The sequence below is a fragment of the Lepisosteus oculatus genome, chromosome 10, assembly GCF_040954835.1.
Source record: "Lepisosteus oculatus isolate fLepOcu1 chromosome 10, fLepOcu1.hap2, whole genome shotgun sequence".
Lineage (NCBI taxonomy): Eukaryota > Metazoa > Chordata > Actinopteri > Semionotiformes > Lepisosteidae > Lepisosteus > Lepisosteus oculatus.
The window spans coordinates 7491087-7514333 of record NC_090705.1 but is presented as its reverse complement, the minus strand read 5'-3'; the positions used below and the strand labels follow the sequence as shown (position 1 = coordinate 7514333).

At 38.8% G+C, this 23247-nt stretch overlaps 2 protein-coding genes across 3 annotated transcripts in view; both read left to right on the top strand.

The window, feature by feature from the left end:
• rad54b (RAD54 homolog B) overlaps positions 1-5591 on the top strand; it is a 39178-nt gene extending 33587 nt beyond the window's left edge. For both annotated transcript variants that reach the window (XM_015358220.2, XM_006636122.3), the window contains exons 13-15: positions 939-1005; positions 2720-2920; positions 4471-5591. In XM_015358220.2, the coding sequence (XP_015213706.2) occupies positions 939-1005; positions 2720-2920; positions 4471-4712 (510 nt within the window). In that variant the 3' untranslated portion in view covers positions 4713-5591. The remainder of the gene's footprint in view (positions 1-938; positions 1006-2719; positions 2921-4470) is intronic.
• Positions 5592-17521: 11930 nt separating this feature from the next.
• gem (GTP binding protein overexpressed in skeletal muscle) lies at positions 17522-21270 on the top strand. The gene is made up of 5 exons (XM_006635993.3): positions 17522-17658; positions 18156-18490; positions 18740-18816; positions 19122-19326; positions 19974-21270. The coding sequence occupies exons 2-5, from the start codon at positions 18160-18162 to the stop codon at positions 20249-20251; spliced, it is 891 nt and encodes a 296-aa protein (XP_006636056.1). The 5' UTR covers positions 17522-17658; positions 18156-18159; the 3' UTR covers positions 20252-21270.
• Positions 21271-23247: the final 1977 nt, after the last annotated feature.

Genomic DNA, 23247 nt, shown 5'->3' with positions numbered 1-23247 from the left:
TTTGGTCATGATTTATACTGTGCAGGACTGAGAGTGATGGTGAGTTAGTTTCTTAGCACCAAGAAACAAATGTTTCCTTGTGAGATCTGCAAGAAGGTGTTACCTTGGCAACAAGGAGATGAGACGGTGCAGCACTTTTGCACAAAGTAAAGCCATAATTAGGGCACGTGGAAAAATGTATTTTTGTAGGTATTCATACCTAGGAAATAACAGTATCTTTTCCCCAGGTTTCTCCAAAGTTCAGGCATGAAAGCTGTATTGAAAAAACTGAACAGCAGGTGGCGGTATTGGGTTGATTTGCTGCAGTGCTGCAGTGTGAGCCAAGCAGGTTCTGCATATTTCGAGTTAAAAATCATCTAGTATCTGCTTGCTTCAAAAATACAAAAAGACTAAGTTCCCCCTGTAGAAGTATTTTGAATGTTCATTTGGTCGTCATCACATTCCTGCTTTTCAGTGTATCTATGTTGTTACTGGAAGAGGTTAATACACAAAGTGAAAACTTATCTTGCATATCATGTGCTACCTTACTCTTCTACAATCCATTCTAAAGGCTAGGAGTCACTGTGAAGTGCTTTAGTTCTTGTGTTTGGACGTACAAATATAAATCATATTTTTTAAGATAGGTAAATGTCTGTAGATGTGAAGTAGAAGTGTGTATTTTCAATAATATGTTTTTTTTTTCCATTTACGAATGAAGGTTCTTACAACTTGGTATGATTAACAGTGGCCTCAAAGGACATTGTGATGTTAGTCGCTGAGTATCTCAGTGAACTACAGTTTGCTGGTCAAACTCTTAAGTGGTAAGCAGCCTTTCAGCCTACGCCCTGACTAGATTATTTTGCTCTCCCATCCTGACACCTCCCTGACACTACAGGTGGGATTCCAGTCACATGCTTCGCTAGGCTGTTGGGTGATATGTGTGTGCTCTGTGTCCCTAGGCCATGGCCAGGGTGTGGAGAGATGGTCAGAAGAGAACTGTTCACATCTACCGTTTCCTCACCACAGGTTAGTCTCACCTGCCCCTTTGCCTGCTGCAAAGCAACACCTTTCACCAGAATGTGTAATGCACGGTCCTGCGTAAGGACTTTCATTGTAAATGAAATGAAAGTTCACAAATGCCAAAATCAAGTAATTGTACATTTTCCATTTTCAGACACAAAGTAAATGAACTGCACTTCAGTATCTGAGTGTTGAGTTGAAAACTACACTTTGAGATTCATACACGGATGTTTAAGGCAGTGTTTCTTACCTTGCAGGATTATATTGATCGCCCTTTGATGTCATTTTCTTAAAGCAGAAGTTCTTGCAACTTCTTTACCTGTTTTGATGCTGGATTGCAACCATTACACTGTTGTGTATTTTCGAGAAAACAGAATCATAATTGGTTCTGCTCCTGGATTATGTACCTCTCTTTTGAAATTATTTCCAGTGATTCATACCATATATTGGAAATTAATCATTTGATTTGGCTTGTAGGAACCATTGAAATATCAGATTCACCAAAAGGAACATTGTTAGTATGATTAAGTATGTTCAGAATAATGGATTAAAAGGAAAAATATTTTCTCCTTTTCAAACCATCTGAACTGATTCGCTGCATTTTATCTGAAAATGTAAATGGTTTAAGATGTCAACAAAGTGTAGTGTATACCATTAAAAAATCCAGTTTCATGATTTATATGAAAGCATAAAAAGTTTTTTTCTTATATGGGAAAAAAAATTGAATGTTTATTGTAGTGCACATTGAGAGCTTACATTTATTTCGGAGGCCCACAAGAAATGGTGACCTTATTTCACTTTCTCCCACTCAAGAATTGACTGAGTCAGCAGTGGGAGTTCAGATGTATACAGTACAATTGCCAAAGCATTCGTTGCCAAAGCATTCATTTCTTGCTGGGAGTTGTTCATACACTTATAGCAGTAAACTGGCTTAATCACCAAAGTGTGTGATCTTGAGTGTACGTGAGTGCGTATCATTAGCAATAAACAAGCTAAATTGTATGTGAATTGTTGCTAAGGAACATAATTAGCAATAATATTCTCTGTGTATTTAAAATAGCTTTAATTTTTCTGCTGCAGCCTTCTGTGAATATTGACATCACCTGTTTTTTGTAATGGATGGCAGGATGTGTCAAGTGGCTTCAGAATGTCACATGTTGCATTAAATCATTGGCATCCTAAAAGAGAATCAGGAGATTTGCGGTGTTCATTCTCTTCCAGACTGCAAAGTGTTGACTGTGTGAAATTTGCTTGTTGGGGCTGATTCCTGTTTATTGCACTTCTCCGTAATTTGAAATTGTTCCAAAGCTTGCTGTTTTCCTATTCACAGTATGACTGTTGGAATCACATTCAGCTTTATTAACTTAGTGCTGCTCTTCAGAACATTTAGTTATGAAAATCTACATATAGGCTGTTTTGGGCAATTTGTACAATTTCCCATATCTGAGTTGAGTTGAAACTAGGCTTTGAGATTAATACACGGATGGTTAAGACAGTGTTTCTCACATTGCAGGATTATATTGATGGACCCTTGAGGTCATTTTATTAAAGCAGAAGTTGTTGCAGCTTCTGTACCTGTGCGGTGAGTTTTAACACTGGATCACAGCCATCTTAGTTGAGATGAAAATAATTTTGGACGTTTGGAGTAGCGCGTATTGAGAGCTTACAGTTCCCAGGCCCACCAGCGGTGACGCCTCTCTCGTTCCTGCTTTGCCGTCAGGCACTATCGAAGAGAAGATCTACCAGAGGCAGATCAGCAAGCAGGGGCTGTCCGGAGCCGTGGTCGACCTGTCCAAGAGGGCCGCTCACATCAGCTTCTCCTCGGAGGAGCTGCGGAACCTCTTCACTCTCCACGAGGACTCGGAGTGCGTCACTCACGACCTGCTCGGCTGCCGCTGCCGATCCGGCGACTCCGCGGGAGGTATCCCCTCACCTTGTACGCTTTCCCGCCCGCGAAAACCGAGCCTTCGAGCTGCCGATCCAGTGGGAGCTTCTCCCGGAGGCTCGTGGCGGGTGACTTGACGCGCCGATGCTCGTAGCCCCGCCGGAGTGAGCCCGCGTCGGCTCCAGATGACTGAAATCACCGCGGTTCAGATGAAGGCGGGAAAGTCTTCATCTGCATCTCAGGTTGTTGCAGATTCTGCTCTGCATCGGCGTCCATCTCACATGGTGCATTTTGTAAAAAAAGTCAGCCCCCCACTTGAAACCAACATGGGCTGAGTATTGTTCCACCATTTCAGTTGGTGGTATAAAGTGGAGAAAATGGTTTGTGGGTACACATTTATCAATTAATATAGGACTTAAAAATGTAAGTAAGCACCCTTGCAGTTTTTCCTTTTAAAAAAACAACTGACATATCTCAGTCTGTCGTCACCTTTCACTGGTATGAATTGTTACATTATCTGTGATACTGTTGTCGATATCATTATTTATAGATGCCATCAAGATATAGATGCAAAATATCATTCTTAAGCTGAGCTGTAACAAGACAGAATCGACTGACACAGGCTATGCATCACACAGTGACTTTGGTGTTGTTGCTGGCAGGCCTCAAATCAAACCCCTGATGGAGTTTCAAAACCTGGGTGTTATTATGACCCTGTGCTGTCATGTGTAGGAACGTTTGGTACGCTGCAAGGCTGTCTTTTTGCAGTCTGCAAGGTTTTAACATGGTTAAAATCCTTGCTTTGTCTATTTGATTCTCAAATAATTGCAGTATATCTTTAATACTCCAATCTTAGAGGAATATAACACTTTACTAATAGGGGCATCTTCAAAAGTGCTAAATAGGCTTCAGTAGGTACAGAATACCTTGTGCCAAATAAAAGTGTTCTCCATTAACACATACTGTATAGTAACATCTGTCTTCCGTAAATATAACTGGCTCACTGTGAAATTTAGAGCGAAATTAAGGTTTCACTGCTCATGAGTATGGAGTTCTTAATGTAGATTCCCGAACAGAACATCTGTCCAACTCCACTGCCCAGATGTGTTAGAGGCTCAGCTGTGAATAATTTAGTTTTAGGTTATACTAGGTCAATTTGCTATTCTTTCTTTTTACTTCCTTGTACTGAAGGCAGAATATTGCCACTTGCATACGAATGTTTTTGGTGCTTTCACAGAGAGTGATTTGGACATAATGTGTCAGAATGTGTCAGTACAAATACCTCAAAAACCTCTGCTTCTTGAACAAAAGGAAGGCATCTTGTGGCACCTGGGACTGCCTTAAGAGGACTTTTTGTGATGGGTAGCGTTGCATCATGAAAATGCTGTGCACCACATGATGGTCATAATAGTTTCTGATCTGGACTTGGATGTGATTTAGCATTTTGCTTTTTGCACGATTTTCCATTTTAAATCTGAACTTTTACAGCTAGCAGCCTTCCAAAAGCTGTGCAGTTTGTCAGCCGCAGACTGAATTTTAATGACCGTCACGATCAGTCAGTGTTTTTCTCGTTTCCCTGTGTCTAGGTCTGGCTGCAGAAGTAAAACCCCTGATGGAGAGAAGTTGTCAGCTGGGTCGAAAAAGTGAGAAGCCCAGCACACAAAAGCATCTGTCAATCTCCGAGCTGATGCAGTGGAAACACTATTCTGGAAGCAACCCTACCTTTTCTGATCCTTTTCTAGACAGAGCCAGAGAACATATTACTTTTGCTTTCCAAAGTACCTCTGAATCTCAGATGTCTCCTATCACCAATTCCCCTTGCGAGTAACATGACAGAAAAAGGCTCCTCCACTGCTGTGTCATGACAGGATTTTGAGACAGCAAAGACTTGTTCCTTCTACATGTTAATCAATCAGCATTGATGCAGTCTGCATGCCACCTGACTGATATAGCGTTGCCAACTGATTGCCAGATTGTTACGTTACTCAGGAATTTCCACATCTCATTGTAAAATCATCCAATGTAAACAACGATAAAGTGCAACAAGTGAAACGTCTTTCATTTTTGTTTTGAGCTGCATAATACCGTTTTCTTTTCATTAAGGACCTTCTTGTATTTGTGAGACACGACACATTCACCACCATTTCTTCCGGTAAAAAAGAAAGGAGATGAATCCAAGTTTAATTTTTTAAGAATTTCAGATTACAATTAATTGAGCAAGAAAGTGAACATTTTTGTGAAGGATTAGTCTCTGAAAATATTAAAACTCTTTAATGTCTTTTAATTATCACAGGAAGTCCAGAGTCAAAATTTTAACTGTTGACTGATACAGTGGAAATACTAACTCCGAGGAAAAATGCGTTTATGCACAAAGGACAGAAGAAATGTTTGGTTTCTAGTGCAGACATCATTACCAACTCCTGCAGTGACTAGTGTCAGAAACAAGGCCTACTGTAGTAAACTGTCATGTTTTCTTGAAATTTTAAGAAAAGAGACAAGTTTGTCCCGTTACTCTAGAATGTTTTTTTTCTGCCACTGTATGACAGTTGTACTACAGCAAAACATTTCATGCAGCTAAAGCATCAGATTCTGTTTTAAGAAAGTTGAATTTGTGATTGTAAGATATTGTTTATCAGTTTCCAACAGAGTGAATTGTCATGTGTTTACGTGTATGTATCTGTTTTTTTATTAACTGGATTGTGTTTAATTAATTAAAAGGAAACTTTTATTTCAAAGGATTTTATTTATTAACTAATTTCAAGGTGGTTCGTTTAGATTAAGGACATAATATATGGGCATATTAGGCCTGTTTTGAGAATAAGGCATATTTAGCTTTGTTGTGATCTTGTTGTGGACAAAAGGTGTTACATTCACCCACCCAGCCTGTACTCTGTTTTAAGTGCTGGGCATGCCCAGGGCTCCAGAGCAGCTTGTGATAGGACAGAGTAATGAGTTAGGGTGCCCAGCTTCTTTTCCTCATTGGGGCCAGGCATCAAACCCAGGGGAGGACAATGTGAAGTAGCCAAACAAATTTGGTCTTTGCGAGGAAGATTGTCAGTTGGAGCAAACCCATACAAATGCGAGGAGAATACTGTATGCAAATTGCCCAGAGACCGCAGTGAGGTGGTTATGCTGGGAACAGCACAGCTGAAAGCACGTTCTCTGGCAACTGTCAAAAATTTCTTTGACAGCTTCTGTACTGTGAGGAATCGGCGTCATTTGAATTTCAGTCCATTGGGTTCCTTACTGAACACCTTTGAAAGGTGTAGCACCCTCTAAAAGTGTTTTCAGCTTGATTCTGTCAGTACATGGAGTCATTTACAGTTCTTTTCCTTTTCCTCTAAGAGTTATTTTTCACTTCTGATTTACCTTTTCATAACTGAAGGTATGATTTGAACAACAAATAATAGATAGTCCAAAAAAAGCGACATGAAGATGATGTTAAAATGTGTTTTTTTCCAGTTCATAAAATACATTTTTCTTTGACTAAAATTTGTGCATTTTTTACATTTTAGCTAATAGTTACAATTATAAATACCTGTATATACTTACTAATCGCAATGCTCCAGTTTATGGATTTCACAGATGAAGACTAGGTTCAAATCTAAGTTTTATCATGATATGCCCTTATTAAGAATACTGTAAGTGAAGTCTCAAAGGAGCCCTGTATAATTTCAGTTAAGCCAAATGCTTGCATGCTAAATATCAAGTCAAAAACTAGACCAGGCATTGATACTGTTCAGCAGTTACGCACTGGAATTCATAGACAACTAATGCAATTCAATTGTGCATTTATTAATTGTGATTTATTAAGGCCACACAAGAGATTTAGTATGAAGCAGTATCTTCGGTATGAAGAAGAGAGGATTCCTTCCAATCCTTCTTGAATGTTGCCGTCCTTATTTTTGGCATTTAGCTAAGGATCTGTATTAGGGTTTTCCATACAGCAGGAACTAGAATCAATCTTTTGAGAAAACAAATATGGTGTATATCTGAACCTAAGGACTTTCATGATAACACCATCATAAAGAGCTTGTGACAAATGACTTATTTTTGAATACTCCCAGTCTTTCATGTATTATCTATTTCTGACAGTACTTGCATTAAAATGTTTAATAATGCCAAGGCCTATAATAATCTTTTTGTTTCCTTTAAGAATAATAAATTTGTACACTTCAGTGAGCTCCAGGCTGTCTCACATGTTGCTAACATATTTGGTATAATTGTTTATGGCAGTAAATTTGTGAAGAGCTCTTTGATTTAAAATCTTTTAACGTTAGTCATAGTTTCCTAAACACTTTGGCTGACCTTTATCTCACACCGTATGAAATGCCTAAATGGTAAGTTATTGGATTGCTGTTAAATATTTTTAACGATTTGCTGAAATATGGCCCAGACAAAATATTCAAGTAAAACCTAGATATTTTAAATATTAAATATTTTCACCTATTCAAGTTTGACTGTTTTCACCATACTTGTCTATTTCTGTCATTTATTGGTATATGATTCCCCAGATGGCCGTAACTTTCTTTACATCCAAGGATGACAATCAATGTCTGGTGATATTCCGGTTAATTCATTATCACAGAACAGACATATCTAAAAAAGGCCTTTCCTGGCCTGACAAGAAGTCCTCTAAAATCTGACAAATTTAATGATTAAATACTTTTATTAACTGGAAATGCGGGGGAATTTTAAAATGTAAAATGAACTAATGTATTGCCATTGCATTTCATTAAGCACCAAAACATATATTTTTTGGCTTTCTATTACCCTTATTTGGAATGAAAGTAATTTGTGATAAATGAATCGCTACTCTGTAAGCTGCGTCCCTTTTTTTAAAAGATTTAAACCAGGTGCAGAGCATTCGTTGCCAGAAGACGCTTGATAGATTTCTAATGATGGGGCGCCATTACAGATGAGAGTGAATACAGTGTTCCTTGGAGCTGGAGTTGATCCAGGGATCAAACGTGTGGAGTAGTGGAAAATGTAGGCATTGAAGAACTGTCGCTGTCTCAGCTCTGATTAGTCTGAACAGAGCTGCAATGCTTTAGCTTTGCTGCTGGGCAGGGAATCTCAAGTTTCTAGATTCTTAGAGTGTAGTGTCCCAAGCCTTTTTCATGTTACAGGTTTTGCATGCTGTTACTTTCTTGTATGAGTATAAGTGTATAAGTGATGGGCCAAGATTTGAAAATACGTCTAGCTCAGTCACTCCAACTTCTTAAGCCAGTCACTCTTTTCCAAATGCCAGTATTTTTTTAAGTCTGCAGCTGATCATTGAGACTAAGATGGGTATGAACTAGGAAAGGGATCTCTCTGCTCAGTAGGTCAGATGTGTCTCTAAATGTGGTAGGTTCTATACTGTATATGGCATCTTTTCATCAAAGGGTTTCTTTAGTGTTGAGATTAAGAAGTGAAGAACGCCAAGAAAAACTGTCTGATGCTGAAGCTTTTTTAGAAAATACTTTGGTCTTTTAAGTGATGCTCTTTCATACGCAGTAGATTGCTTATACGCTGAGAGGCTTTCAAATTACAACAGAAGCTATTGGTTCTAATGCTCATTTGTTGTATTTTTAGCACTTCTCATCACTGGAACATGCCACAAGACACCGGTCTTTTCACAGGCAGACTCCGTGTTACTCATTTTATATTGATAAGAATTATTATTATTATTATTATTATTATTATTATTATTATTATTAGTAGTAGTAGTAGTAGTAGTAGTGTTGTTGTTGTAATATTAATAATACTTTATACTGTATAACACTTTTAATAATATTATTAATAATAATGCTTTAATAATATGAAAATAATAATACTTATATAGCACTTTTCTGGACTCTCCACTTAAAGTGCTGTACAGGTAAAGGGGACTCCCCTCCACATCCACCAATGTGCAGCCCCACCTGCACTATGATGGCAGTCATAGTACAGTCACCACCCATCAGCTGTAAGTGGGGAGGAGAACAGAGTGATGAAGCCAGTTCATAGATGGGGATTATTAGGAGGTCGTGATTGGTAAAAGCCAGCAGGAACTTTGGCCAAGATGCTGGGGTAACACCCCTACTCTTTTCAAGAGACACCCTGGGATTTTTAATGACCACAGAGGACCTCAGTTTTACATTTCATCCAAAGGACAGCTCCGTTTTACAGCATAATGTCCCTGTCGCTATACTGGGGTATTAGGACTCACACAGACTGCATGGAGAGCGCCCCCTACTGGCCCAACTAACACCTCTTGCAGCAACAACCATTTTTTCCCCATGAGGTCCCCTATCCAGGTACTGACCAGTCTCATGGGTGCTGGGCTTCAGTGGGTTGCCAGTTTTGAACTGCAGGGTAATATTGCTGCTGGCTAACAGTTATGTTTTTACTACCTGCTTGCAAGATCCTGCACTGGTCTACATTAAATAATTAATGTAGTTAATGTAATTAAAAACATAATCTGCTAGATTTATGCCATAAATTCATTTTTTTTTAATTTCATCTGCTGCTTCTACAGTGTTATCTAATCCTCCTGATCTGGTATCATTTACAAACTTGACTAGTTTACTACCTGCATTAGAATCTAGATCACTGATATAAATTAAAGAGAGTGGTGGTCCCAGTACTGGTCCCTGTGGTACTCCACTAATTACCTCAACACCTTAAACATTTTCCCTTTATCTGTACTTTCCATTTCCTATTTATTATCCATTTCTCAATCCAAATGCACACATTTCCCTGCATACAAAGTGCCTGCAATTTGAGAATTAATCTGTTATGAAGAACTTTAAGGGTATTAGAAATCATAATTCCCAAAAACGTAAAGGGCTCCACCACACTCTCAGCCACATCACTGGCTGTAACTGGATTACCAGGGAGAGAGATGTTGAAGAATGTTTCCTGAAATTAACCACCATTTCCAAGTTCTAAGCAAACCATGACACCAACATACTCCCCTCCCTGCTGTACATGGTTTCATCGTCATTAGACGATGTCATTCATAAACTTAATTAGTTTACTGAGGCCAGATTGTGAAGACCAAAGGTGGAATTTAGCCTGGGTACCAGGGTTAACACCCCTACTCTTGCAATTGGTGCTAGGGATTTTTAATGACTATCTAAAAACAGTACCTCCTACAGCATAGTGTCCCTTGCAACTATACTGCCCTTTTGTTTGGACATTCTGGTCCTGGAGGACCAGTGCAGAAGCAACCTGGTTTTTCCATCACTCCCAGGACAAAGCTTTCTTAGCTTCTGAGATCTGATTAAATCAGGCTGCAACGTGGTAACAGTGCTGTCATCTCACACAGTTCATGCTGAAAATGTGGCAGCCTTAAATGACACTGACTACATCACTGCTGACTTTCAGAGGATTAGCCACTTGGTTTACATTCTCCAGGTCAAGCTGAGATCCAAGACAATGAGATTGGCTCACCCGATCAAGAGCCAGGAGACACTAAGGCACAGGAACAAGGAAAGGAATGTTAATAGGAAGGAACAAGTGGATTAATTCCATGCTGAAAAGCTGAAAGAGGAAACTCGTTTTGATTGTTGAAGTCTGAAATTCAGAGAGCTATGCTCTTAAAGATTTTGCATACATTGAAAGTTTTTTTTAATGTAATATATATATAAATCATGCGGTGGCTCTGTGGCTAAGGATCTGCACCTGTGGCTGGAAGGTTGCTGGTTCATATCCCGTGAATGGCAGAGGAATCCTACTTCGTTGGGCCCCTGAGCAAGGCCCTTAACCCCAGCTGCTCCAGGGGCACCATATAAATGACTGACCGTGCGCTCTGACCTTAAGCTTCTCTCCCCATCTGTGTGTCTTATGGAGAGTAAGTTGGGGTATGCGAAAAGATAAATTCCTAATACAAGAAACTGTATATGGCCAATAAAGTGATCCTATTCTATATATCATAGTTTTAAGGTAAGGTGTTTTTATGTAACTCAGAGTTGATGGGTTGGGGTAATAACGTACTTTAATCAACTTTGCTTATGGACGTTTAGTAAATGGGGCCACTTGTTCCTGAATTAATTTTCTTGTAAAACTGTTTTTATCATTCCAGAGGAAACTACTGTCTATTCTTGCACTTTTAAGGAAAGGGAACATGAGGCCAACAGTTACAGAATGCATAAGGCATTCTAGTGTTTCATAACAGATGGCATCATTTTCAGGTCTGGTTCACAGAAAGTTTCCTTCAGGCAAAGATGGATCGGTAAGTCTTATTTTAAGGCTTTAAAACGGGATCTGACAGGAACGTTGAAGTTTATTGCACTGCTGCAGACAGGGGAAGAGTGGCACAGCGTGAGTCCAGGGGGTGGTCAGCTCGTAAAGGGCCTGTGGAGAGAGTGTGATATGGAGAACAGTAGGGGGCAGTGCACTGCAAGATCTGGATGGATGCTGCCACCTGTGTGCTGAGTATCACTCTGTATCTCCTTAAAAATATTAATCCTTATACATATTTATCATAAAGCAAATCCGGGTAAACTTATCATCGCATGATAAAGATTTATTTTTGCAGTAGGCTGCCATGGCTTTCTGTGACCCTAATTGCTCAATGTATTATCTGTGTAGGATCATGAAGGCAATCATCACATGGTACCTCATGTTCTGGCAGATTAGATGATAGTCCCAAGGCAGATGATCGTACTGCATTAGCTGCACAGGCCGGGAAGGAGATACTGCAGCATTAAAAAGTGTGAATGGTTTGGTGGTGGCTCTGTAAAGGATTTCCACAGAGAGGATTTGGAGAGCATCCTCTTGGGAGGTGCACTATATTCCCATCTGGCCCCTCAGTAATACTCTGGTAGAAGAAATATTCACTGACAGGCCTTCTAAAGCAGCTCAGAGCTGAGAGAGGAGAGAAAACAAACTTTTAATCCAGCCCAAATTAATGTTTCATCGAGGCAAATGTTATTTTCTTTCTTTCAAATCGTCAAATGCACACATTGTAGGACTTTTGGCAAACCTTAACAAAAAATACCATATGGTCAAGTCAGGGCGAAATGAGTTAAGGAAGGGGTTTAAGGGCTAGCATGGGGGGGACTGTGCCCAATTACATCCTCACTTAAGATAGAGGCGGATCTTTTTTCCTTTAGGACCCGGAACTGAGCTGATCATGCTAAATATGTATCTTATAACCATGGTATATATGGCTGTAGTTCAAGTAACTTATTTCAGTATACATTGGGACCAATATCTGTTATTTTAATTCATTTCAGATGAAAAAAACATTGAACATAAGAAAGCACAGTAAGTGTGCAAATGAGAAGAGGCCAATTCAGCCTCTTTAGTTTGGATACTTAACTAACTAGCTATTAGTCACTTAACTAATAGCTAAGTGATCATAAAGTCCCATCCTGCTACTTAAAAGAAGTCAGGGTATCAGCTTCTATCAACTCCTACCAACCCCTTGCATGAAGAAGTGCCTCCTGCTCACAGTTTTAGATCAGTTCCCCTTCGTTTCCATTTCTGTCCTCTGGTTCATGGTTCTTGCAAAATGTGTAGAGCCTGAAGTAAGTGGCACTTTTCCTTCATTGCTGTTTTCAAAAACGTCTCTCGGGTGGTAAAGTAAAAGCATCCCCAAAGAATAACAAACAAGCCACTACTGAAATTATGAACTCATCCTTTGTGCAGTGTGCAGTTTAGTACATCACACGGCTACAAGGCAAAGTGCAGATTTCAATTGTTTCTCTGGATTCCAGTAAAGTGGCAAAACCTATCCATTACACTGATGGATTTATATAGTTCTTTTGCATTAAGTCAGTATGAACTAAGCTTAAAAAGAATTATTCAGAGCTTTGGATAAAATTATATTTAGATCTCTTTGTCTCTAGCTAAGCCATCTTGAAAGCAAAATAAGGCTTAAAGGCCACACAGAAAACATAAACCAGCCAAATGCATTACTCTATATCTAGAACTACTCTGTGTCTCATGTTCTGCAATACCACTTTAGCAGACTGCTCGGGTCCTCACATAGAAGGGGAAAATTATTTTTGTTTTGTTTTGTTTGTTTTGTTAACTGAAAGCATGTCTGTTTGTCATGTTTGTTGTGTAGTGGGAAAAACACTGTAATGAAGCAAGACTTTATTTCCCATTTGAAGGGAAATAAACTGGTACTATAATAATTGCTCATCCAAATCGTAGAAAAAGCTCTACAGTAATGCTCACAACTGAGACCATTGGTGGAACAAAAGTGTGATTTTTCAATTGAAGTTCTTCTTTCAGACTTTCGCTAGCAACACATTGTGATATTGGTTTTGGTACATAAAAAGAGCTGGCCTGTCTATTAAAATACCACTTCTAAACAAATGTGTCAAATGCTTAACACATTCGTCTAAAAGACTGAGCCTCAGGATGGGTCACCTCTGTGAGTGCCTACTGTATCTCTAACGGGTAAAAAATATGATAGAATATTATCTAATAGAAAGCAGCCATCTGTAATATCTTTCAAATATGGCTCTCCAGAGACTTGTTAAAACCATTTAAATATGTTTTTTCACAGATATTTCAATGGCAAATAAACATTTGGGTTCATTTGTCTTTTTTGTTAAAATACGATGTTACAGGGCTTACACGCTATAACAGTTCAGGTCCCGGTTGTTGTAGTATATAACATGTTTATGCATATAAAATAGTACCGAAGATGCCAAAAGTGATTCTTCAGTTTCAATTTCCACAATTAACAATAACAATCCACTTAACAGTAAGGAAGAAAACCTACACAACCCCCATCCTTAGACCTACTTAAAGACTCATAGATTCCCATCGCGGTCCTACTGACACAATACTATTTAATTGCCAAGGTCTTCAACTTCTCTGACTGCACCTGAATTTACTGTCCATTGTGGAGAATGGTAGCCTAATGGAAACCTTGATATATTTTCTCTGGGGGAGAGACCACTGTAAAAGTGACTGAAATAAGATAACCGCAAATCGATAGTCTGCGGAGTTGAGACATCACCTGTCATTTCACAGATCTCCTTTCACTGTGCTGCAGGAACATACTGTAGTAGTTTTAGGGCTGCAATTTCAAAAACCGATTAAGTACAGGAAAATATTTATTATAAAATCTAGTATCATAACAGCTGGTTGGCAGCAGTTGGTGTAGTGTACAGTATGTATGCAGTACATGGTGTATTTCATTCAGAGACTGTAGTGTTGATTCTGGGGATACGATCCACGCTGGGCAGACACTTGGCTAAGGCTCGCATGCTACACAAAATTCAAATTTAAGGTGGGGAATAACTGAGATGAGCTTGAAATTATGTGAATTTTTTCACTGTCTTGTTCCCCACTAGGAAAAAAAGGTGTTTTTTTATAATTTTGCATTGGTTTTTGTAGTTAAACTAAACCTGTATTTTTTTTTTCTTTTAATGGAAGCACTGGTTACAATTTCCTTTCTGAAGCACAGCACCTTTTCCATACCTCCACCTTGGTGCTACGGTAGCTTATAGGTTTCCTCATATTCGAATTGTCTCTTATTTCAGCTGTGGCCTCCAGCCATGGCCTATTTTAAAAGTCTCCGCCGGTTTAATCTGATTTATCAGTGCCAGGAAATAGGCTGAAGCTTGTGCCACACGAGGTGCTGAATGCATTCTGACAGCATGCATGGATTTTATTTTCTCTTGACAGCGTTTGAAAAATGCATTCGCTTTTTTAACTTGTATCACCTTTCGCTAAGAAGCTTCAAAGAGAGGCAAGTGTTAATTGCAGTTCATTTGTCCACAGCAATCGATGAGCTCTCCCCTGGGTGTGGCTGTTTGTTAGGATACAATAAATGATTCGGCTGGGTATTACTCTCATTTAATCTATGATATCCCATATTCCATTTTCAATAATTCATTGCTGGTCATGTTTTCCAATGAAAAGCCACTTACACTAGCAGCTTAAATGAATGTTAATAAAGCAACGTAAACGATGATCTGTCAGTCTATGTAGTAGCCAGTGGTGAGTTGTTAATTTTACTTTCATTCCTTTCATATTTCCTTTCATATTTGTTTTTATTTTAATGCACATTATTCAGAAAAGTCTTCCATTTCTGGATGACATCTGTATGTTTTGTCACGAGTATAGTTTCAGCCATGCAGACACTTCAGAGTTTATCCTTGTACCTTCAACCCCAAAATGTACAGTGACAGCTGACAAATTCCCAAAAAATAATTTCAAAAACTGCTTTTCAGCAAGATGGAGGTAAAAAACACTAGATCTGTTGTTTCAAAACATACTAGATAATTTAAAAGAGAACTGTCATGAATACTGTTGAAACACAATTCATTGTTCTTAATCTAAACATTTCTCCCCGTTTGACAGCATGCAACTGTTAACAAAATAATGAACTGACCTCCAGGTTAAGATGTTTTTTGGACCAGATTCAGCATAACCCAAAGTGACCTACCCGCTAGTGGAAATAGCTTAATGTATCATCTATTTAGAAAGTCTTTTAATACATGTCTTATTCAACTCAATCTCAAACTAATCACCTTAATTAACATTTAAGGACCTTAATATAACCAGCTTACTCTAGAGTGATCTCTTGATTATGGTTCCAGACAGAAATAGCCAAAGATGACCAACCCCTTTGCAGTGAGGTATTTGTGATTAAGTAATTGGCACACTGGCTAAATGAAAAATCTTAAAACATTATGTCATTATGGGACAACAAAAGTAAAATACATCAAAAGAAATATATTCTAAATCATTTAGTCATTTTTAAAATGTAATTTCAGGCACATTGTGTATTTTTAAAAATGATAAAGACGAAGACATTTTTCTCTTGCCATCCTTGTGTTTGAAAAAAGAGACTCGGGGTAACTGAAGTCACACCTTTACCAAGTTATATTTAAAAAAGGCAAACTAAAAATAAAACCAATATGATAAACATGATCACATTTTACCAAAAAAATGCATTGACAAAACCTTACATACAACTATTATTTGTCTCTACCAACAATACAAGAAATGTTCGTATAAATAGAAATAAAGCCTGATGGACTTCTCTCACAAAATAAATTTGACACAAAATATATTCAGTTCTTTCAGCTTGTGAGTGTAAGATACTGTAGATCTGTACTTCAGACTGATTCCACATAAGCAATGGCTTTTTTAAAACACGGTGGCCAAACTTGTACAAGATCTTCGTACAAGGTCTTGCTAATTGTTCCATTTTAACATGGCATTCCTTGATTGAACTATATACCCTATGTGTCTTCTGTACGTCCTTTGTATTGCTTCCGCACACTGGCTAATGGAAAGCAATGTGTCAACCTAAATGCTTACGTTTACTTTGATAGGTACATTTTTCAACATCCTCCCCAGGAGCTGCAGTCACTGGGTCTGCACCTGCTCGTTCTGTCTGCTCGTTGGACGAAGATAATCACAGGGTATAGTCCCTTGCTCCTTCAGAGTCCCCAGCTCCTGTACATGTAAGGTACGTATCTCTCTTGCAGTGTTTCTGCACTGTAGGAGAATAGAATCTCCCACGACCACCACTGTTTGCCTTGTGCTTTCCCGGATGCTTCTGGGATAGGCGCTGACTCCCCCTACAACCCTGTCTTGGATAAAGCGATCCGAAGTAGGATGGATGGCTGGGTGGTAGTTAAGTTAGTGTAACGCATACGGCCGACATTGCAGGTCGTGCGAGACCGGCTTACCAGCGCGGTGACGTTACCACCCTTCCCTGTGAAAAGCAGGGACCGCAGCTGTCGGGCTGAGGGGAGATTTCCCTTTGCCTCAACTGCCTGGGTCCCTGTTGAGTCATGCCGGCGGCCCGGGTTCGAGTCCCCAGCGGTGGGGGGCTGACCCGAGGCGGCAGCGGCGAGGGCGCATACCCACGTTAACCCCGAGAGTGCTACATTAACATGGCGTGCATAACTTAAGAGAAGTTAAGTCAGTATATAATTAATTTGGTCACACTTTAGTTTAGGGGCTGTGGAATTACACGTTAGAAACGAATAGTCCAGCAGTTAATACATTTTCTAGTGACTCTGGATTGAAGAGGTAGAAACAGATGGATGGATGAATGGTTAGGACCGTATAATTGCCTAAACCTGTCAATAACACATGCGGTTATTTAGTCGTAAATTGCATCTCATACTTTATCCTGGGATCTTTTGCCTTGAACTTCCAAATCCTAACTGCCCTGTTTCCAGGTACTGGAGTTGAGTAAATAAATCTGGTGATGTGATATTATGGCTCAGTGTTAGGAAATATTGTCCTGTTCTTCATCCTGTGACACATATGTGACAAACTCTATAAGATTGTCTTACAGCTTATTAGCACTAAAGCTACTTCTATTTCTGCATGAAAATGAGTGTTTTGTCAGTGGTATTCTAGCTCGGATTTATGTATGGCCTACAGCGACAAGCACTGGGAATGGATATTTATTTGGGCCAATCCGAATGTGAATCTAAAAAAAAATTCCATAGATAATGGAATGTCGTCGTGCTTTCGAGCGATAGACGTTTGTCGTATCGTAGCCACCCTTTCAAGTAACAGCAACAGTATGTTCTAGGCGAAATTCCAAGTTCATCCACAAGACTAGAGGAAACCCTCTCCGTCTTTGTTTCACTGTTGTCTGGCTGGTAAGCGAAGGGAGAATGACGTCACGGAAAAGCCCTCGTCTTTGACCCCTACTACTATATATAAACCCAAAGAGCTGAAAGCACATTAGTGGGAAGCAGAGAATCTACTGGGATTTACAGCCCAGCGCACAGATCACGAAACCCAGGCAGAAACACCGTCGAACAATCAAGTGGTTCTGGAGTTTGCGCTGCTCCTAACTGGATAATGTAAGATATGTTTTTATTTTGGGGGAAAAAAGTAAAGGAAACTACAATGCAATTATTATTCTATTCTGCATGTTTTGTTCCAGTATTTTGTATTGCATCTTCGAGTTAATAACCGGGTTTAGATGCTTAAAGAACTTTGTATTTGGGAAATCTTACAGCTTAGACACAGTTTTAATTATACGTTTTTATTGCAGCGATCATGGTTATTTTTTGTTTTATAGACATTCTTATTGTTATTCTCTAACAGTGAGTAATTTTGATACATTTTTAATTAATAAAAATCAAGGCTTCTGAGGGGTGCGTGCACGTCTCCTTGTTTTTAAGATTTAAAGTTGCAAAGAGATGACATGGCTGTAGAAGGTAAATTCAGTGATCAACAATGTGGAGTGTTATTTTTTCAAAGACATTACATCTTTTTTTTTTACGGGAAAAAATGCATTAAGAAACTCTTTTATTCCATATTTTTGTAATTCCGTTGCTTTCCCCCCGTGCTTCAGAAAGATGACCCTTCACGTAACCATGAGACACAGCAGTGGCTGTCTGCAGCCCCAGCAGCACCGCTGGAGTATCTCCACCGACGGCAAGCATCTCCTCAGCAAGAGCTCGGCGCTTCAATCCGGCGTCTGCCGCTCCAAGTCCTACACCAGCGCCGGCGAGTCGTGCAGGGGCAGCTGGTCGTCGGACTCCTCGGACTCGGTCATCTCCACCGACTCCTGCGCCAGCCTGTTCAGAGTGGTGCTCATCGGCGAGGACGGAGTCGGGAAGTCGGCGCTCGCCGGCATTTTCACGGGCGCCCAGGACAGCATGGACAGCGACTGCGACCTGAGCGGAGGTCATTGTTTTTATCAGCGTTGTTTTCCCGTGCAATGGGGCTTGTATCTTTAAACGGGTGCGGGGTTATTAAATTATTCACGTTCGTTTTAAACAAGCCAGTCGATCTTATATGTGAACAACACCCTATTATTTTATTTTTGACATATTTTTTGTGTGTGAAGGAGATTAAATATTTTACAGCTTTATTCGTATAACTTGAACGCACGGACCCACGTAAACCGTTTTAACGTCTTTTTGTTATTTATAGAAGACACATATGAACAAACGCTGACAGTGGACGGCGAATGTGCGACAATCATTTTATTGGACACCTGGGACACTCAGGTAAGATAATAAAGCATAGCATATAACATAAAATACGATATATCCTACCCATGCTATTTTCACTGTGTGATGTGCAGGTGTTTTTTTTAAGCATTGTTATTTGCATCTTGCCCATTTTATATACCGTCTATTTTATCATGCATAAATGAGTTATTTTCCTTTGTATCGTTTTTACAAGAGTAGTATGCGAAAGCGAAAGCTTCAGTTTTGGCCATTTTAAAACTTTAAAAACAAACCATTAAATCCATGTTTTCTGATCGCTCGGAGTCTTGCTGTTTCTGAACGTCTGTGCTGTGCTTCTGCAGGACAGGGGCAGCTGGAGTCAGGAACAGTGCATGCAGGTGGGAGACGCGTACCTCATCGTGTACTCAATTACCGACCGCTCCAGCTTCGAGAGAGCTTCTGAGCTGCGAATCCAGCTGCGCAGAGCGAGGCAGATGGAAGACATCCCCATCATTTTAGTGGGCAACAAGAGCGACCTTGTGCGGTGCAGAGAGGTCTCAGTGGCAGGTAAGGTCTCTCCCTGTAACATTTTGAAATCCCCTAAAGGGGGTTGATGTTTTTTTAGAAGGAGCGTGTAATCACAGCAAGACCCTGTGAACTTTAATAAATACCTCTGATGCCGTAAGATGATAAAATAACGTCATACGATAAATTTATGGAGCAATATGACAGAACGAGACCCAAACTTAACGCAGAGGTTTTATTTTGTTTTCGACGGTGAGCGCTTGTGGCGGAGAGGAGAAATGAGATTTGCACCCAAACTAGCTTTTGCAAAAAAAAAAACAGATCAATAATAGTCTTTAGGAGTCCCATAAGAGTAAAAACTGAAATCTCTATGTATTCTCTGTATGGAAATGTCACATACTGGTGCCATATGCCTGCATACACATTTTAATAATTAAAATCTGGCTAAATAAGAAGATAACTTTGAAATGTAATTATTCAACAGAACACTAAGCAATAGGTAATTTGGTTCTGTGCTGCAGAGAACTGATAATGAATGATTAAGACAGTATAATTACTGTACCTAAAGCTGTACATAAATCATAACCTGCATCTCATACCTAATAGTTATATCAGGAGTTGAAAGTGTTTGGTTCTGTTTTATTCTTGTTGAAGGTGACACTTACATTTACTTGGATATTTTTTTGCAGAGGGCAGAGCCTGCGCAGTAGTATTCGACTGTAAGTTCATCGAGACTTCGGCGGCAGTGCAGCACAATGTCCGAGAGATGTTCGAAGGGATCGTGCGACAGGTTCGGCTTAGGAGGGACAGTAAGGAGGCCAACGAGAGGCGGATGGCTCGCAATAAGAGGAGGGAGAGTCTTCCCAGGAAAGCCAAGAGATTCCTGGACAGAATGGTGGCTAAGAACAATAAGAACATGGCTTACAGGCTGAAATCCAAGTCTTGCCACGATCTTTCAGTGTTATAAACCCACTGGCGGGCTTTCCATCTCAAGGACTTTATAAGTCACAAGTCAATCTACATTAGATTGCGTTACAAAACTCCAGAACAGAGGGTGTGACAGATCAGCTCTGATCTACCGCTCCTGTTCCTCTGTCTGTAACAGATGGAAGAATTGCTTGGAGATATTCGTTCACGTACAAGAGGGTATTGAGTAACAGGTAATAGAGAGACTGACTCTAGAGGGCTGCAGAGAGTCCTCCTGGTCTGTTTTCTTTATTAAAATTAAAATGAAAATAACTACAGCATTAGAGTAATTAAAAAGTATATGGGATACAAAAATAAAACAGGAAAAAACAGGTGTGTGCAAAATATGCTAATAGTCACTGTAAACCTATGTGCAATATGGACATCTTTTATTGTATTACAGTGACTATTAGCATATTTTGCACACACCAATTTTTTTTCCTGACTCTATTTTATTTTTGTATTCTATATACATTTTAATTACTCTAATGCTGTAGTTATTTTAATTTTCTGTTCTGATGTCTGCCTTGTTTTTTGGGGGGCTGGGCTGCTGTAATGGCTCGATTTCCCTTCGGGATCAATAACGTCTTATCTCATCTCTTCTTTCCCCTCTTCAAAACCCCATGAGGAAATAAGAAACAAAAACTCAGTAAATTGTTTGGAAAAAGTGGATATAATGATTTTACTGCTGTAAATGTCTGACAATATTTCCAACCACTTTCCTGCATTATTGAACTAAGGGCAGTTAGCATGATTGATTCCTGCTTCCAGAAACAGCTTTAGTAAAGACTGTCAATTTTCAATACACAATGAAAACCTTAAAGACCTGTAATAGGTAGATCTCTTATTAAATAGATTTTTTTCTACACATAACAGTAGCCAAAACATAATCTGAGAACCTCAGAGTGTCTTTGATCTTATTTTTCAAGTTTTATAAATTTATATCTTATATTTTTTATAATGTGGTCTTCCAAAAATCTGCTTTGTAAAAAAAATAAATATTTTCATACACCTTAGAAATTCATGGGTTGATGCTTCCATATCAGTCATTGTCTAAAATTACAGATCATACTGTGTGCTCATTTTGCAAAACATTCTGCAGTTCAACTTCAGATAGGACTCTGAAATGTGTGTTTTTCCTGTATTTCATAAATGTGAGACATGCAGCTTTTGTGCAGTTCAGAAGAACACAACCTCCTTCCTGTAAATCATTACAAACTATTAATATTGAATTTAACTTTTGCTAGCTTAAGCAACTCCATATACTGTATATGTGCACTGTGTTGCAAAAGTCTTAAGACATTTTGCTTTGCTGTGCTGTTTTTCCTCAATGTCTTTCCTTGTTGACACAGAATCACAATTCTATAGCAGCTCTCTGGAATAATTTAGCCTTTTATGTTTTAAACTAACGGTTAATCCTAACAGATCAGTACCTTGCAGTATAACATTAGCTTTTCAACATTAAAAGATGTATAGAGAGAATATGAGAATAGTAAAAGTTGGGGATTAGTTGCTACAACAATTCATATTGCCTGCTCATGTATAGATGACCTGAAGTTACTGTGAAGTGGGTTTTGAAGATTTTAAGCAATGAGAATGACAGATTGTACAGTAATAAGCCTAGTTTCTCCTCATTCAGTCTGCGATGTCAATTGGTGATGTTAATAACATCCGTGAATTGGACATAACATATATAAACTATTAATCCGTATTGTCTCTAGGGTTTCTATGACTTTAGCACAGCAATGCATGTGTGATGATAGACAAAAGTTTGTTGCCTTTTTGCAGTCCCTCAGACATCATGCTACATACAGTTTAAAACAGAATTTTTGTTGTTTTGTGTACTGGTTTGCTACAACAATAATAACATAGCCTAGAAAAAATAGAAGGAAAAAAATGAGGCTTAAGGCAATAATGGGTTCTCTAAATTAACTTTAATAAGCTTTCTTGTCCTGCTTAATGTTATTTGAATCTGACCACCAAGTGCTAAAAACTTCAGTTCTTAAACCAGCAGTGATTTGCTGCTGTTTACAAAGCTTAAGAAGATTAAGATTTAAACTTTCAGATGTATATTATCTAAAATATAAGCCTCTACTAGTTTATACATTTCAAAGAGAAACCCATCTTAATTCAGAAGAGAACATTCAGAAAAATGAGGTGTTTGACTTTCTTATTCCTGATGGGGTGCAAAGCCGTTACATTATAAGTCTTGCACAATATGTTCCAGACACATGCAAGAAAATACATTGGAAAAAAGCCCAGATTAAATAGATAAGGAAAAAGTATTATAAATATTCATAAATCATTAAAAAAGAAGGCAATCTTTTTATTTGAAGGCTATTCATTCAAGTCCAAGTTGTTACGTTTTCAAATTTTCTTTGAAATGTTCTTTCTTTATATACTTACTACTGCAAAAGTGTTCCAGCATCGATGTCTATCATGCTGATGTCATGATGTCAATGTGCCAATACACTCCCATCTGAAGAATGGGCTTTCACGAATCTGCAACAAAGCAGTGTGCATCAATACAGGAAATGCACTTTTAAAAATCATATTAAATCTGATTTGTATAGTCTGATTTCTAAAAATAAAAAAGTTTTTTGTGTGCTACCAAATATCCATGAATAAAATCTTCCTTTCATGCATTTTGCAGGATGGGGCACTCATTTCCCCTATTCTGCTGTATAAAACAAGATAAATTATTGCTGAAAGAAATGCCTAAACAGAAATGTCCAGGCTAAACTCCCGGTGAACTCAGGTGATATGAGTTATTTTTTACCTAAAGCTTTTGTCTCACTTCAAAAGATTATTTTCTAGACCAACATGAAATTATATTTCTCAAGATATGTGACTTTTTATGATACAAATGTTTTCAGAGCAATGAAAAATATATTTTTACTTTTGCCTACGCAGTAGCCAAGGACAATAGCTCTGTGAAATTATTTTTCCTGCCAACCCCTTCACCATACTGTGACAATGAATGTTGTGTTTTGTAAA

Bases quoted from the DNA above. Each gene is read 5' to 3' on its own strand.
- gem (XM_006635993.3), top strand. From the start codon at position 18,160: ATGACCCTTCACGTAACCATGAGACACAGCAGTGGCTGTCTGCAGCCC. The intron at 18,817-19,121 runs GTAAGATAATAA...GTGCTTCTGCAG, and splicing joins TGGACACCTGGGACACTCAG to GACAGGGGCAGCTGGAGTCA. The intron at 19,327-19,973 runs GTAAGGTCTCTC...ATTTTTTTGCAG, and splicing joins CAGAGAGGTCTCAGTGGCAG to AGGGCAGAGCCTGCGCAGTA.